Source organism: Oncorhynchus kisutch, linkage group LG26, assembly GCF_002021735.2.
Source record: "Oncorhynchus kisutch isolate 150728-3 linkage group LG26, Okis_V2, whole genome shotgun sequence".
Lineage (NCBI taxonomy): Eukaryota > Metazoa > Chordata > Actinopteri > Salmoniformes > Salmonidae > Oncorhynchus > Oncorhynchus kisutch.
In genome coordinates, this window is record NC_034199.2 from 4,510,898 (window position 1) to 4,527,280 (window position 16,383).

Below are 16,383 nucleotides of genomic sequence, written 5' to 3' on the forward strand. Positions count from 1 at the left end.
TTGTATTTACTTTGCCATCTTGGCCTTTTTTGCCTTTACCTCCCTTCTCACCTCATTTGCTCACATTGTATATAGACTTGTTTATACTGCATTATTGACTGTATGTTTGTTTTTACTCCATGTGTAACTCTGTGTCGTTTTATCTGTCGAACTGCTTTGCTTTATCTTGGCCAGGTCGCAATTGTAAATGAGAACTTGTTCTCAACTTGCCTACCTGGTTAAATAAAGGTAAAATAAAAAATAAATAAAAAACTCTCTCAATTATAGGCCCGGATGATAATATTCCTATCAATCTTTCGGTTGAGTACTCAAACAGTAAGGTTAGTGACCGCATGTAATTTATTAGGTGGAGGGGGGATATAAGATGTTACAAGTAAGGGAATGTCACGTATTTAGGACACGTGGGTTTACTGCCATACACACACAAACACAATCCCACAATGCATCGGGAGTCTTACACGAGAGCTGGAGCCGGTCACCCGTCGAGACCCACTGTACAGACTGTCCTCATACAAAGAGCCCTGCAGGGGTGGGATCGGACGTCACACACACACACACGATTGAAACAACCTAACATTCGCAGCAGTGCTCTCGGAGACATGGTCGCTCATCTACACGACAGTGACATAATCATAGCTTCTTCAGTGCACAGTAACTTCTCCAGTAAAATCCAAAACACCCGAAAGTAAATTGTCGCTACTATAAGTGCGATCAGAACTTCAGTGGCTCCTAAAGCCACTGTGAAACTAAAAAGTACTAGAGTGCTTACATTAAAGATGATCTTGTGATAAAAACAGTGTCTTTCAGGTGACAACAGGCAGAGCAACACGTGTGTTACAGGTAGCATATGAAGTATCATAATGGGTGGGGTCAAAGGTCACACTAATGAATGGCATCACAAACCCTGTGATGGCGCCGGTAGGAGATCTGGCTGAGTAGCCCGGGTGACTAAATGGAGTGTGGGTATAGTAGGGAGGGGGTAAGAATACTTGTCACAACATGTTTTCACTCTGTAGTCAGTGCCTGGGTAACAACAATGGTAAGACCATGTGATCTAGCCTGGTCCAAGATCTGTATGTGCCGCCTTGCCAACTACTACGGTAATTGTCACGGCCAACATGTTGGCAAGACCGCAAAAACTGATCTGGGGAGTGCACAGCTCAGGAGAGGTAATATTGCTTTGATACAGGAGTTGAGGTATATGTGTTTGGGTGTGTGCACGTGCATGCCGTGAACAGACCTCGTAGGAAGAAAGCCGTTGCCTAGAAGAGGACAGACCATTGTTGCTGTTAAGGTCAGAGGAAGCATAGGATGCCTAAGACGAGGGAAAGAGGGAGAGGGATTGAAAGAGAAACACAGCAAGAGAGAGGAAACAGAAATGACTAAGAAACCTTAGTTGAAATGTGTTTAGATGTAAAGGCAAAAGGCCAATGACAATACCATTCAGTGGAACTCCACACAACACTACAGAATGTACACGGAGTACACAAAACATTAGGAAAACCCTCTTGCACCCAGTTACACCCTCTTCTGCCCTCAGAACAGCCCCAATTCGCCAGGGCATGGACTATATAAAGGTGTTGAACGCTTTCGAACAGGGATGCTGGCCCATGTTGACTCCAATGCTTCCCAAAGTTGTGTCAAGTTGGCTGGATGTCCTTTGGGTGGTGGACCATTCTTAATACACATGGAAAACTGTTGAATGTGAAAAACCCAGCAGCATTGCAGTTCTTAACACACAAACCGGTGGGCCTGGCACCTACTACCATACCACTGATGGGTTCTGACTTCTAAACTTGAAATATTGTTCATTATCAGGTATCCTATGGAAATGAGAAGGGCCACAGTCGGATTTCAATACCAAAAGTTAATGGTTATCTGTAGAAGGAATGTATATGGTGGGGTCAATTCATGTTGGATATGAGCCAGGGCCTTGGAATGTACTGAGTAAAGGAAAGGCAATCACATGGTTGTGGTCACTGATAAGGGTGGAGAAATGTGGATTAGTGAGCAATGGGGCGGAAGTCAGGTCAGGCCAGATTAAGGGAGAAGGAACAATTTATTACCCACATCACTTAACTTCCTGCCTAGAAATAAATATATCATGTTTAGAGGGAAGGAGGAGTTCACCTAAATTGGAGTATGTGTATTTGTGCTGGTGGGAACATATATTTTTCAGCTGTCTGACCATTTGGGTGAATAAACTTGGTTTGAGCTTTTATAGATGTCCGTCTGTTATTTACCCTGTTATTTAGAACCTAGCACCCCGTTCAAAGACACAAATCTTTTGTCTTGCTTATCCTCTGAATGGCACACTTACAAAATCCATGTCTCAACTATCAAAGCTTAAAAATCCTTATTTAACCTGTCTCCTCCCCTTCATCTACACTGATTGAGGAGGATTTCACTAGTGACATCAATAAGGGATCATAGCTTTCACCTGGATTCACCCGGTCAATCTATTGTGGAAAGAGCAGGCGTTCATAATGTTATGTACACTCAGTGTATATCATGAATTCAAGGGGTGTCTGTCCATGACCATTATTTTTGTAGCCATAATTTCACATTCACACACATTTACAGTGTCTTTCCAAAGTATCAATGGTGATTCAATTGTTTTTTTTATTTTTTAAATGCTGACTCAAACACACTTCTGACATAAATACATTTGGCATAGATGCTGAACAAGAGAACATATCTCCATTTAAAGATAAAGGCTGCTACTCTAAAGACAGTGTTACAGCAAAATGAGTAAAGAACAAAAAAAACACTCAGTGAGAGGTGTCAGACTTTCTTATATCAATGGTTAGTAGACGAGTGAGTATAAAGTAAGATATACAGTACCAGTCAAAAGTTTGGACCTACTCATTCAAGGGTTTCTTTATTTTGATGATTTTCTACATTGTAAAATGATCCCAAGAGTGTGCAAAGCTGTCATCAAGGCAAAAGGTGGCTACTTTGAAGAATTTCAAATATATTTTGATTTGTTTAACACTTTTTTGGTTACTACATGATTACATATGTGTTATTTCATATGGTTGATGTCTTCACTATTATTCTACAATGTAGAAAGTAGTAAAAATAAAGAAAAACCCTTGAATGAGTAGGTGTGGTCAAACTTTTGACTGGTACAGTACATATCGCTAAACACATTTGGGGTCAGTAGTGGGATCCAGCATTCAGTAGTTAACGCCAAAGTGTTAATGCACAGTCAGTCACACAACACCCACCGGTTGCAGGTCCAGTCTGGAGGAGCGAGAGACCTTGCTAATGCTCTCATCACTGAGTCCGGAGCTCTGAGAGTGGGTGAGGAGAGAGAGAACCCCTGGTGTCTACATCAACATTAAAGCAAAGATGGCTACCAAACAGACCACTTTTTTGCCTCAATTCAAGCCCTTAAGAGTTACCTCCGCAAGTTCCGCTTTCAATCTTATACAGATCAATTGATTGAATATAAAAATGGTTCCTTATTGGTAGAATAAAGGCAGTAGGGCTATTGCCAGAACTCCAAAAGAGAGAGGGAGAGGGAAAGAGGAAGAGCGGGAACCCACCGGCTGCAGATCTAGTCTGGATGAGCGAGAGACCCTGCTAGCGCTCTCATCACCGAGTCTGGAGCTCTGAGAGTGGGCGAAGAGGAGAGGGAGATAAAGCCGAATTAACTGCAAGGCACTTAACTACAGCACACCATGCTAAATAGCACCCCTCTGCCTGCAAAAGAATAACCATAACTACCCTCACTGAAGCCGAATTTGAACAAAACGAAACAGTCAAGAAAGTATCTTGGAATAGTTCAATGTGGTCAAGAATGACCTTTGTCAATATAAACAATGGACTGATGGAATAAGGAATACGGAAACAAACAGTACTGAATTGTGTGGTAAGAAAACCACAGTATCCTGAAATTCTCTCAATGCGTACGTACTAAAACACACACATTTCGTCTCCAATCATTTAACTAAAGTCAACTTTAAACATGTCCACTTGAACCTATTGGCATTCATCCATTCACCCTGCTGGACACTAGCCAGGTACTACAGGTTAAAAGGCACTACTAACCCGACTGGATATAGTACTGTACTCATTGTCATAGCCGTTGCTCTGTAAGGGACAGAACACATGCAAATGAGCAACAAAACTGCAATCATTTTTCAATTTGGGCTATTCTTAAAAGGTCACAGTCTTTACATACGTCACGATCTTTGTGTTTGTCTTTGTGTTTCTTCTTTTTCTTGGACTTCTTGTCCTTCTCCTGTGAAAGTGAGGAGGAGCCATGGGAGAGGGGGATTGAGGAGGCGGGTAAAGGTGTGTGTCAGGACACCTTTCCAGCCCATGGGAAAAGACATCATGGAAACAGTATACGTGGAGCCACATCCACTAATTAGTGACATGTAAAAAAATACAACACGTGCAAGGCAGGATGGGAGGAAGACACCTTGCATTTGCCTCAGTGTCTAGATTTCCATCCAAATGGCAACAGATTTTAATGTGGATATTCCAAAATCCACAAAAAGAAAACATGCACATTTTCCCACAAGTGGTGCGTTTCCACCAAACTGACTTGTTGCAGATAAAAATCTGTGTGAGATTTACTTTTTTCGCTTCAGTTTTCATGTAGTGAATACAAATCAACTCGACCAATAGTTTTGTCACAAGAACTGTTGCGTTAAATAGCTAAATGTGCCTCCTCTGATCTTGACACGTGCTCTCTAGCAAACAGCTCGCAGATCCAGTGCGGGTAGGAAAGTCTACATAAAATTAGTATGGATAAGAATATTTGTATTTGTCAAAACGGCAGTCAAGCATCGATCCATCATGTCACCAGAATAAGACCCTCGATATTTATTGGAAAGGAGCATCTAGATTAGGGTGACGTCCCCGTTTTTGGTGGCCTGTCCCCGGCTGGAGCTGTCCCTGGAAAAGTCCCCGTTTTTAACTGTGCGTTAACTTCTTATGGCTGGGGGGCAGTATTGAGTAGCTTGGATTAATAAGGTGCCCAGAATAAACTGCCTGCGACTCAGGCCCAGAAGCTAAGATATGCATATTATTAGTAGACTTTAATAGAAAACACTCAGAAGTTTGTAAAACTGTTTGAATAATGTCTGTGAGTATAACATAACTCATATGGCAGGCAAGAACCTGAGAAAAAAATCCAACCAGGAAGTGGGAAATCTGAGATTTGTAGGTTAAGTCTTTGCCTATCCAAGATAGTGTACATTTGGTCTGATTGCACTTCCCAAGGCTTCCACTAGATGTCAACAGTCTTTAGAACCTTGTTTCAGGCTTCTACTGTGAAGGGGGAGCGAATAAGAGCTGTTCAACTAAGGGGTCTGGCAGAATGCCATGAGCTAAATCATGTGCGCGGCCGTGAGAGCTGCGTTCCTTCTCATTTCTAAAGACAAAAGGAATTGTCCGGTTGAATCATTATTGAAGATTTATGTTAAAAACGTCCTAAAGATTGATTCTATACATCGTTTGACATGTTTCTACGAACTGTAATGTAACTTTTGACTTTTCGTCTGGACTAAGTGCCTGCGCCTCATGAATATGGATTTGTGAACTAAACGCGCAACCAGAAAGGAGGTATTTGGACATAAATGATGGACTTTATCGAACAAAACCAACATTTGTGGAACTGGGATTCCTGGGAGTGCATTCTGATGAAGTTCATCAAAGGTAAGTGAATATTTATAATGCTATTTTTGACTCCACAACATGGCAGGTAGCTTGTTTTGGTGCCTGAGCGCTGTGCTCAGATTATTGCATGGTGTGCTTCTTCCGTAAACCTTTTTTAAAATCTGACACAGCAGTTGCATTAAGGAGAAGTAGATCTTTAATTCCATGCATAACACTTGCATCTTTTATCAATGTTTATTATGAGTATTTCTGTAAATTGATGTGGCTCTCTGCAAAATCACCGGATGTTTTGGAAGCAAAACATTACTGAACATAACACGCCAATGTAAACTGAGATTTTTGGATATAAATATTAGAGGTCGGCCGATTAATTAGGGCCGATTTCAAGTTTTCATAACAATCGGAAATCGGTATTTTTGGACACCGATTTGGCCGATTTTTTTTTACACCTTTATTTAACTAGGCAAGTCAGTTAAGAACACATTCTCATTTTCAATGACAGCCTAGGTTAACAGCCTGGGTTAACTGCCTTGTTCAGGGGCAGAACGACAGATTTTTACCTTCTCAGCTCGGGGATTCAATCTTGCAACCTTACGGTTAACTAGTCCAACGCTCTAACCACCTGCCTCATTGCACTCCACGAGGAGCCTGCCTGTTACGAGAATGCAGTAAGAAGTCAAGGTAAGTTGCTAGCTAGCATTAAACTTATCTTACAAAAAAACAATCAATCATAATCACTAGTTAACTACACATAACCATAAATGCCTTTCTTCCAATCAATACACAACTATATATTTTTAAACCTGCATATTTAGTTAATATTGCCTGCTAACATGAATTTCTTTGTGCCACTTCCTAGCAACAGAGTCAGGGTAAATGCAGCAGTTTGGGAGGCCTGGCTCGTTGCAAACTAATTTGCCCGAATTTTACATAATTATGACATAACATTGAAGGTTGTGCAAAGTAACAGGAATATTTAGACTTATGGATGCAACCCGTTAGATAAAATACAGTAGGTTCCGTATTTCACTGAAAGAATAAATGTTTTGTTTTCGAGATGATAGTTTCCGGATTCGACCATATTAATGACCTAAGGCTCGTAGAGCGTTGGACTAGTTAACTGTAAGGTTGCAAGATTGAATCCCCAAGCTGACAAGGTAAAAATCTGTCATTCTGCCCCTGAACAAGGTAGTTAACCCACCGTTCCTAGGCCGTCATTGAAAATAAGAACGTGTTCTTAACTGACTTGCCTAGTTAAATAAAGGATAAATAAAGGTGTAAAAAAAATCTTTAAAAGATTTGCCAAATTGGGGTCCAAAAACACAGATTTCCGATTGTTATGAAAACTTGAAATCGGCCCCAATTAATCGCCATTCCAATTAAATCGGTCGACCTTTAGTGGTCATATGCTTAACTGGTAGTAATGGACCAGTCGAGAGAGTGTTCTCCCAAATGAATGATATATGGACAGCAGCAAGAAATAGGTTCACTGTTCCTACCATCAAGGCCATGCTTATTGTGAAGACAAACTTTAACCTCACCTGCCAGGAGTTCATGGAGAAGCTGGCCAAAGACAGAACAATTTTGAAGAAGATACATTCTTCTGAGAAATATACAGATTAGGTTGGTATAAGTATATTATGTAGTTACCAATCTCATCAGCATCTTATGTCTTTATTATGTTGTTAAGTATTTCACATATACTATTGTCTGTTTTTTCAATTTTGCTCATGTTCTCTTCTGCTCTTAGTCTACCCAGACTACCAGGATCACTGAATGGCTGTTCGGACAGTTCTGTCTTGTCTGTAGTGTTTCTGTAGTATAGTTGTTTTCTCTGTTTCACAATGTGCCTGTTAGACTAAATACATGAAACCGGAATTATCCCCCTTTTTAATTTCATAGATAATAACATTGGATATTATAATGATATATTGACCGCCGAACTGGAAATGTCACCTTAATCTAGATCACCGTGCACTTTCACCACCCTGTCAAATTCATCTTAATTAATTTAATCTGTAGCCTAATAAACTGCATTAGTTTCCAGAGTCGTAGTGGGAGGATTATACACTGTGACTATTGCCATGTCTCGCATAATACATTTTCAGGATACAAAAAGATTGTTGAGAGAACAAATGATCTGTCAGCATTTATAAAACTTCCTGTTTCCATCACAGTTGCCATGATTTTTATACAGCATAAAAACTGTGGATGGATTCCCATCACCACCAAACTGATAAAGACACACATTACTTTCTTGTTTGGGTCAAACATGCAAACCATTGCAGCATTCAAGAAAACCCCAAACTCACAACCTTTTTCGGTTTTAAAAACTTGCGTCTCCCTTTAAGGACTTATTTCTCATTTAACTACAGTTCTTTAACACTACGGTATTTTCCATGATTACTCACCATAAAACATTTCTCTATGAGAACTCAGACAACAGTGCCTAAAATAGTTCTGAGTCGGTGTCTAAGTCCCAAATGGCACCCGATTCGCTATATAGTGCACTACTTTTGAACAGATCCCTATGGGCCCTGGTCAAAAGTAGTCGCTATAAAAGGAATAGGGTGCAATTTATGATGCAACTCGTGTTTGTTTTGGAACAGACAGTTGGCAGTCAGGCTAGCCAGCTCTATAAGTCGATTTACTCCATGGCACTAGCTAGGGACAAACATAGTTGTCATAGTTGTCCACTGAAAAAATTAACCATACTAACACCCAAGATCACGCTGTAATGTAACCAAACAAGCTAATTATGGTTTGATTAAATAAACATGTAAGACAAGTGCTTGTTTAGGGTTATTAAGCATTGAAGCACATGCCTCAGGGGGGGCAATCATTAGTGGTTCAGATGGGTAGTTCGAGCCCTGAATGCTGATTTACTGACAGCCGTGGTATATCAGACCGTATACCACGGATATGCCAAAAGTTATTTTTACTGCTCTAATTACATTGGTAACCAGTTTATAATAGCATTAAGGTACCTTGGGGGTTTGTGGTATATGGCCAATATACCACATCCCTCAGGCCTTATTGTTAAATATAACATTCAACTCAACTTTAGAACACAAACGTCAAAGTCAGGCTTTGTGTCACACAGCCATGTCAACATTCTCCAGAGTACACACCATGTCTGAACAACACGCTACAATAAGTCGTCCATGCTAACGTTTGTGACATACACAGACACACAAACCCAAGACTGTATGAAGTGGTTGATCCACTAAAAGTTGAGATTATGTTGCGGACTTAGATGTAATTTGTGGTTTAGTACGGTACCCTGCGTCACCACTTCATTACTCCAGAACAGCGCATGGGGGAGTTAGAGCACTGATTATGCTTTTGGGTCCTACTGTGTCTCTAACTGACAATGAATGGGCGACATAAACCTAAATAGAAACTGATAATTCTGCACTACTTCAGTATTACTTACTAAACCTGTTGTTACACTAAGGTTTTTATTTTGTTAGGATTATTTTGCTCTTACTGTAGTACTGTAGGCCACTCCCAGCCGGTCACATTGTACAGCGCCTGAGTGGTGCAACGGTCTAAAACAGCTGTGTTCCTACAGATGCTGGTTCAACACCCGTGCCGGCCTCGACTGGGAGACCCATGAGATTACCTTAGGTTTCTCCCCCTCTACAAACATAAATAAATGATAAATAACCAACTGGCCTTATTTACAAATTAGTAACAATGTCTCACACCATGTTCAAGAATGGTATTTTACCTCACTCATTTTACGTTATTTGAAAACAATAGTCTCCAAAATATTTAAGGGGCATTGCATGAATAATGGCGCTGACTAGGGAAACGTTCCCGCTGTTCTGTTCTTAGTGCCAGTCTGCACGTTCAAACTAAGACAATGTAACTAATAATGGCATCTTTATGCTTTCATTAATAAAATAATTATTTAAAAAACTTTCAAAATGCCGATGTGTATTTAGTTATGGATCCATAACGAATTACCATGGTAATAAATATCACTGAATTACAGAATTATCCTTTATTTGTAATTATTGCCGGAGAGTCACATCATATTATTCCATATACTGTAGGCCTATCATAGGCAACATGAGTCTCACTAGTGTTGAGTAATGTACTGTTAAAAGTGGTGTAGGTCTTATTTAAAGAGTATATTGAAGTTAGAAGCAACAGGATTTGAAGGAAAAGCCCAAAACTATTTTAGCACTGTTTCCCACTGCTCTGAGACAAGCTTTGGGGACTGGTCTTGATCAATCAATGATATTTTTATTTTCACTGAATCTTCATTTGGGTATTGGTTAGACTACAATTATACAATTAGGGTGTTGAAATGTTATGCTCTTAGTGTAACCTTTATTTAACTAGGCAAGTCAGTTAAGAACAAAATCTTATTTTCAAGGACAGCCTACTCCTTCCTCCCCGTCGTGGAATTGAACCCCGGTCTCCCGTGTGTCTGCATTCACTAGTACAGCCACTATTGAAGGCTATCAAATACTTCTCAAAGATGCCCTCTGGTGGTCAAACTAGCACTAACAAGCATTAATGGTACCAGTGGTTCACATTTAAATAACGTACCATAGAATTCTGAAAGACCATGCAAGCTGCACCGCAGTAACGCTGCATCTTTAAAGGACTGTAGGTTAACAATGCATTGCAATCTTCCCAACACACATTAAACCACGATTAGTAACTATCACATCTGCAGTTAATCAAACTGATGAGTTAACAACGTAAATAATGAACCAACATCTACCAAATAATTTGTAGGCTTTCCTGTGAAACTATTCTACAAAATTATATGGTTGGTGCCTGATCCTGGTATGCTTAATTTTCTCCAAAGAGGACTGTCATGTTTTGGTACGTCATCGTTGCCTTGTTCTGAATAGAGTTTAAATGGTAAACTAACAACTACATGTTGTTACTAAAAACTGACATAAAGACCATTATGGGATGCAGTAGGGTTAGATGACCACTCCAGGTTAATCTCACAGCAGGTTAAGTCTTACCCCTCTTCCGTAGGCCCCTATTGCATCAAGATCCGACTGCTCAAAGACATAAGAGCATCGTCACCAAGGGTTTATGTACCAAGTGATGGTTGTACTTGTTACCCCTTCTGAGCAGCTATGGAAACACACATGCTTACCTCTTTATGCAAGTAGGTTAGAAATTCCCCTAACCACTGGTTTTACCGTCCCTATTGGTGTCACTTAGGATTTGTAACTGGAAAATCTGATCCAAGACCTGTGTTTAGGGGCAACTTCCACCTCAGCCTCTTTACCAATAGTCAGAAATTCTGCAATTGAAGTGAGTGATACTGACCCTCACACTGCCTCGGCTGCCCACAGACATCCGCTCATCATCGTCTGAGATCTGTGTGGGAAACAAAACAATTAAGTAGATGTTCTTCGATTTTCCAGTACAACATCTGTACTTGGGAAAAGATTCAATATGTGGTTTCACAGTCAAATTAACAAACAAAAATTCCAATTAATTTTTTGATACACAATGAGGAAAATTGAATTTCAATTTACTCCATGAATTAAAATGTAATTTCACCCCAACCCTGGTGTTTAACATGGTTCACTGAAACACCGCAGAAATGAAATCTCTCCCCTCCGTCTGTAAATGACTTGACTGTGACCTCTTTCTCTGTGCTCCCCAGACTGGCTGTACAAACCAGATTATGTGCCTGAGAACACAGCACAATGGCCCAGGGCAGTGGAGTCAGAGTGGGCCACACTGAATGACAGTGTGTGAATTATTGGCACCCTTAGCAAAAATGATAATTACTATACTGAGCTATATTGTATGCTCAAAAAGATTGGGAAATTATACTATTTTATAATACAATTGCTCAGGTAAAGAGATGTTTAAAGAGATTCTCCGGTACTTTCGTATACTTTTTAGCCAGTAGTTCTGAAAGTAGAGCTCACGAGCCAAAAGTGGTCCCCAAAAAGTGTGTACCCACATCACATGTGCAGATATGTGCACCACGTCATTGCTCTTTATTTCGCTCTGCTGTGGGTATATGATATGCCTCTTGCTAGATGTCACTCAAATGGCGAAGGGCTGAACCTCATTGGCTAGAACTTGAATTGCTAGGGGGCTGGCACACGCGAGGTAAAAAGCACTGCACAGCTTCATGAAAAACAGTCGCTTTCAAACTAGGGATTTTCTGGCTAATTGAGATGCAGAATTACTGTATTATGAACCTCACAATGACACATTCAGCCCAAAACGGGAGGTTTGAAAAACACTTAGTCGCCGCTAAAGTTCCAATTCATGTCTTTAACAAGTCATATTTTTTTATCATCTCAAAAAAGGTAGGGGTTAAAATTATTGACACCTCTGTTTTCAATACTTCACCTTAAGGATAACGACACTGAGCCTCTTTCTAAAAAGCTTGAGTTGGATAACATATTGGGAGGGATTTTAGACCATTCCTCCATACAGAATCCTTCTAGATCCTTTGTCTGCACTTATGGACTGCCCTCCTCAATTCAAACCACAGGTTTTCAATGGGTTTCTATTTTCAGGTAATCTGACCAAAGCACCAGGTCCAATCCAAGTGCCAATGCTATTTAGGAAACACCAGCGGTGGCTTTGGCATCGAAATGAGAATGCATGAGCAGAAAATAATCCCGTAAAACATGGTGGTGATTATTTGATGATATGCGGCTATTTTGCTTCCACTGGTCCCGGGGTCCTTGTTAAGGTCAATGGTATCATGAACTTTATCCAGCACCAGGACATTTCAGGCACAAACCCGATTGCCTCTGCCAGAAGGCTGAAACTTGGTGCAAGTGGATCTTCCCGCAAGAAAATAACCCCAAACACACCCACAAATGAATTGTTAATTGGTCATAAAATCAACAATTTGTAATGGCCATCTCAGTCTCCAGACCAGAAACCCATTGAATAGAAGAGAGCAGTTCATACAAACAGACAAAGGATATCAAGGATCTGGAAGGATTCTGTATATAGGAATGGTCCCAATGTGTTCTCCAACTCATAAGACATTTTAGAAAAAGGCTCAGTGCCGTTATCCTTCCAAGGTAAGGTATTGAAAACAGGGGTGTCAATAATTTGAACCCTTATCTGTTAGAGAAAAACAGTATTACTTGTTAAACATTTATTTCTCTGAGAAATTGTATTAGTATAAAATTATTTCCCCAATATAACTCAGTATTTGAATTATTTATTTTATACAGTCATTTTTGCTCATCTATATCAAGGGTGTCAATAATTTCAGACCTCACTGTTTATCCCAACAAGCATACTATATGATAAGTCAAAATATTGCCGATCAACCCATACTAAATAGTATCCTAGTATGGATTGGATATTGGACATTGGACCTTGGAGTGTATTGACTGATAGGAAACAAATATCATCGTCACTTGAACAAAAGCCAGCTGACATTGTGACTCTCCAACACCTGAGTTCCCAAGGTATCAAGTCACGGTTCTAAGAAATGAAAGTTGCTTTTGTCAGATGGAGACGGGAAGGTGCAAAGAGAGATGGTGGATGATAGGAGGAGAGGAATACACACCGAAGTATGTCTCTGTGTGGGGCGTGAGTACCTCTCACTGTCCTCCTGGAGGAATGAAAAAGGAAAATAGGACACAGGTAGAGGTCAAGGTTCAAATGACAGGAGAAGGATGAAACACTTAGGACAATGTCAACATTGATGTTCATATAGGCACGTTAGAGAGGGGTTTCAGCAAGCACCCAAAAAATCTGACAAATTCAAACTCGCAACAAGGGCACACTTACGTGCAAAAACTCACACACCATTATTCCAAAGGAGGACTTCTAGCATGTATGCACACTTTTTTCCAATTCAACTGTGGCTATGAAACTGAGGAGAATTGAAAGTGAAGGGTAATTGCCTGCTAACCTTTGAAAGTGAACAATTCTCAATGGTCAAGTGCACTGCATTCATTCCCTAAGCAGCCATGCCTGCAGTTCATCACATCACTGTGGCCATGGATACTGATCCTGTCACCCAACCACTCAAGCAGACATGGTTACACAGACAGGACAGAGATTCGTTCCTGTCCTGCAACTGTAGCTTTCATCACATGCTGTGGTTGGTTACTCGTTATTGTTTCCCATTACCTTCACATAATTCAGCATTTGTCTTTTAAAAACACAATATGACAGGAGAGACATATGTCACACAGTGTCCAGTCTGAACCATCCAGGAAAACTGCAAGAATAAGACCGTCGCTTGGCAGTCAAGGGGATCATCAAAACCCAGGCAGTCTACACGAAAAGGGATAGGACATGCAGATCCAAAACCCATTCAACATGCACATCAATTCTGTGGATTATCATTCGATGTGCGGCCTTATAAATCAACAATCCGCTCTAACCTGTAAGCTAAAGTTATATTGCACACAAAAGGCTCTAAAAAAATATGAAAAGCAAATGCAATATAGGTTTAAGAGGAAAGACCTTTTTTTAAATCTCAGCTATTCCCCATGGCTAAGATCATTCACAACATACCGCTGAAAGAGTGATAGTGAATTACTTTCATGCATTATTCAAAACAATCTATTATTCCACAACTGTTAGTGCAGCTAATTCATTAACAACGCTTAGTTTGTCAAAAATGAATTATTGTTATTGACTGTACCATCCATTGCTCGATGTGTCCCCATTCGCTGTCTACTTTGTCTGATTTGTTGTCCAAGCCGTAATATTTCTGAGGAAAGAGCATGTGAGGAGAGGAAGGAAGGGTGGAAACTCACAGCTCATCGAATAATCATTATTATCTAGCTATATGTACTATGTAGTCTAAACCATGGTGATTTTATATTGGCATAGACATTTCTGTAACAAATAACTAACATTTATACCGGGATGCATGTCTAAATTGAAGAAAAAAACAGAAAATGATTCTTTACTACTGACAAGATGATAATGAAAGTTGAAAAACAGTACAGAAAATGTGGGGGGGGACAAGAATCCTACCTTCTGAACCTGATAGATCTATAAATTAACACCACAGGAGGAGCAGTCAGGGCAATGGAGGAGAGGAACCAGGAATCAGGGACAGAAAGGGAAAGAATACAAGAAAACAGAGTGACATTGAGGAACAGAGAGAGATAAAACATGATAGACCACCGCAAAGATGGCGAGAGAATGTAAAGCTGTATACGGTATGTATGTAAAGCTACATAGAAAGCGAGAGAACAGTACAATAATTAGGGTGGTGTCCACACAGAGGCAGATTATTACTTATGACAGGGACTTGGCTGTGGAATGTGCCATGGACATAGCGTCGCAGGCCAACAGTAACCGACCCCAGGAACGTCTCAAGAGTTCACATGATGGTCTCGGGAGGGACCATGTGATTGGAGTCACCAGGGTAAGCATGATTCTTTCCGACCGTGGCTCCTTAAGGTTAGTGACAGCCTGTTGGCATCTCAACAGTAGCATGACCCGTGTCACCTGGCACACGAGGCAATCAGCCAAAATACTGTACACTTTTCTCAAGTCACGTTTTGACAAGATCCAAAACATGGCCTGTTTCTTTCTAGGAGGGGATGTTCCTCAGCGACAGTGTCAACACATTATTCTATGATTCACCAATATAGCCTTACTTTTAAACTTAATTACCTTTGAAGAGAACCTAAAAAACGACAAGCATTTCAGTCAGTGCTGCTGTACAAATAGGTAGCAGACAAAACCCCAGTAAATAGACTTTCATAGCCAGATATCCTAAAGAACGAAAGGGTACACCTAGACACTAGCTAGAGCAACAGTGGTTCCTCCTTTAAAAGTTGTGTCATACTGCAGCACACCTTGCAGGCTGCTGCAGCACTCTATGGCATGCTATTCGATTGTCTGCCATTTTTTTACATTAATGTACTAGTTTGACCACCAGAGGTTAACTTTGAGAAGCATTTGATAGTCTCCCATATTGGCTTTACTAGAGAGTTTAAAACCTTGGTACATGGGATTGATTAAGACATTTGGATTAATTAATTTGATTAATATTATGGTGTTTCTATTTGAGAAAAACTAAAAATGAAACCCTCCGGGTTTCCGTTAGGATGGTTTGGAAAATATGGCGCTGTACAGCGTGACGGTCAGTAGGCAACAGCATAAGAGGATTAGAGGATTTTAAATTAAATATCTAAACGGGCATAACATTTCCACACTAATTGTAGCGTAACCAACACTCACTTCGCCTATGGTAGGCCTACAGTATATCTAAAAACTCTTTTTTTTTTCAATGAAGTGACTCACCGCCAATAATTACATTTAGAGGATTGGAGGATTCTAAATTAATATCTAAGGGGCATTTTCCGTTAGGATCTGTGAGAACATTTAAAAGGGTCTTTTTTATCTAATTCTAAATTAAATAATAATAATAATAATCACTTTCTTTAAAAAGTAAAGATATTTTGGATATTCTGTTTTCATTTAACCTAGAGTGAGCGATAAAAAGGCAATTCTTGAACATAGACTGCGATAGTCTCACTAATTTGTAAATAAAGTCAGTTATTTAGATATATTTAGATGTATTTATTTCTGGAGAAACCTAACTTGATGATTTAGCAGATATCACTTGCTTATACTCAGTCAACACATATCTTAAGAATATCATGGAAAATAATTCCATGCTCGTCTCAGAGCAGCATTAAACGGTGCTGAAATAGACATCCACAGCGGGAAGGCTATATATACACATAACGATATTTTGGAGATTATTTACTTTTCAAAAACACGACAGTGTTGTAATCTGAA

General features: G+C 40.0%; 1 protein-coding gene across 27 annotated transcripts in view; it reads right to left on the reverse strand.

Moving 5' to 3' along the window:
- LOC109870911 (leucine-rich repeat flightless-interacting protein 2) overlaps positions 1-16,383 on the reverse strand; it is a 78,186-nt gene that overhangs the window by 20,382 nt on the left and 41,421 nt on the right. For 7 of the 27 annotated variants that reach the window (XM_031806078.1, XM_031806059.1, XM_031806053.1 and 4 more), the window contains exons 3-14: positions 14,602-14,619; positions 14,264-14,332; positions 13,175-13,219; positions 10,942-10,992; positions 10,629-10,664; positions 4,190-4,249; positions 4,057-4,098; positions 3,552-3,617; positions 3,231-3,296; positions 1,241-1,315; positions 904-948; positions 459-521 (exon numbers count right to left, since the gene is read on the reverse strand). The exons of 4 other annotated variants lie outside the window; for them this stretch is intronic. In XM_031806078.1, the coding sequence (XP_031661938.1) occupies positions 459-521; positions 904-948; positions 1,241-1,315; positions 3,231-3,296; positions 3,552-3,617; positions 4,057-4,098; positions 4,190-4,249; positions 10,629-10,664; positions 10,942-10,992; positions 13,175-13,219; positions 14,264-14,332; positions 14,602-14,619 (636 nt within the window). The remainder of the gene's footprint in view (positions 1-458; positions 522-903; positions 949-1,240; positions 1,316-3,230; positions 3,297-3,551; positions 3,618-4,056; positions 4,099-4,189; positions 4,250-10,628; positions 10,665-10,941; positions 10,993-13,174; positions 13,220-14,263; positions 14,333-14,601; positions 14,620-16,383) is intronic. 16 more of the 27 variants (XM_031806076.1, XM_031806072.1, XM_031806074.1 and 13 more) reach the window with 9 other exon arrangements.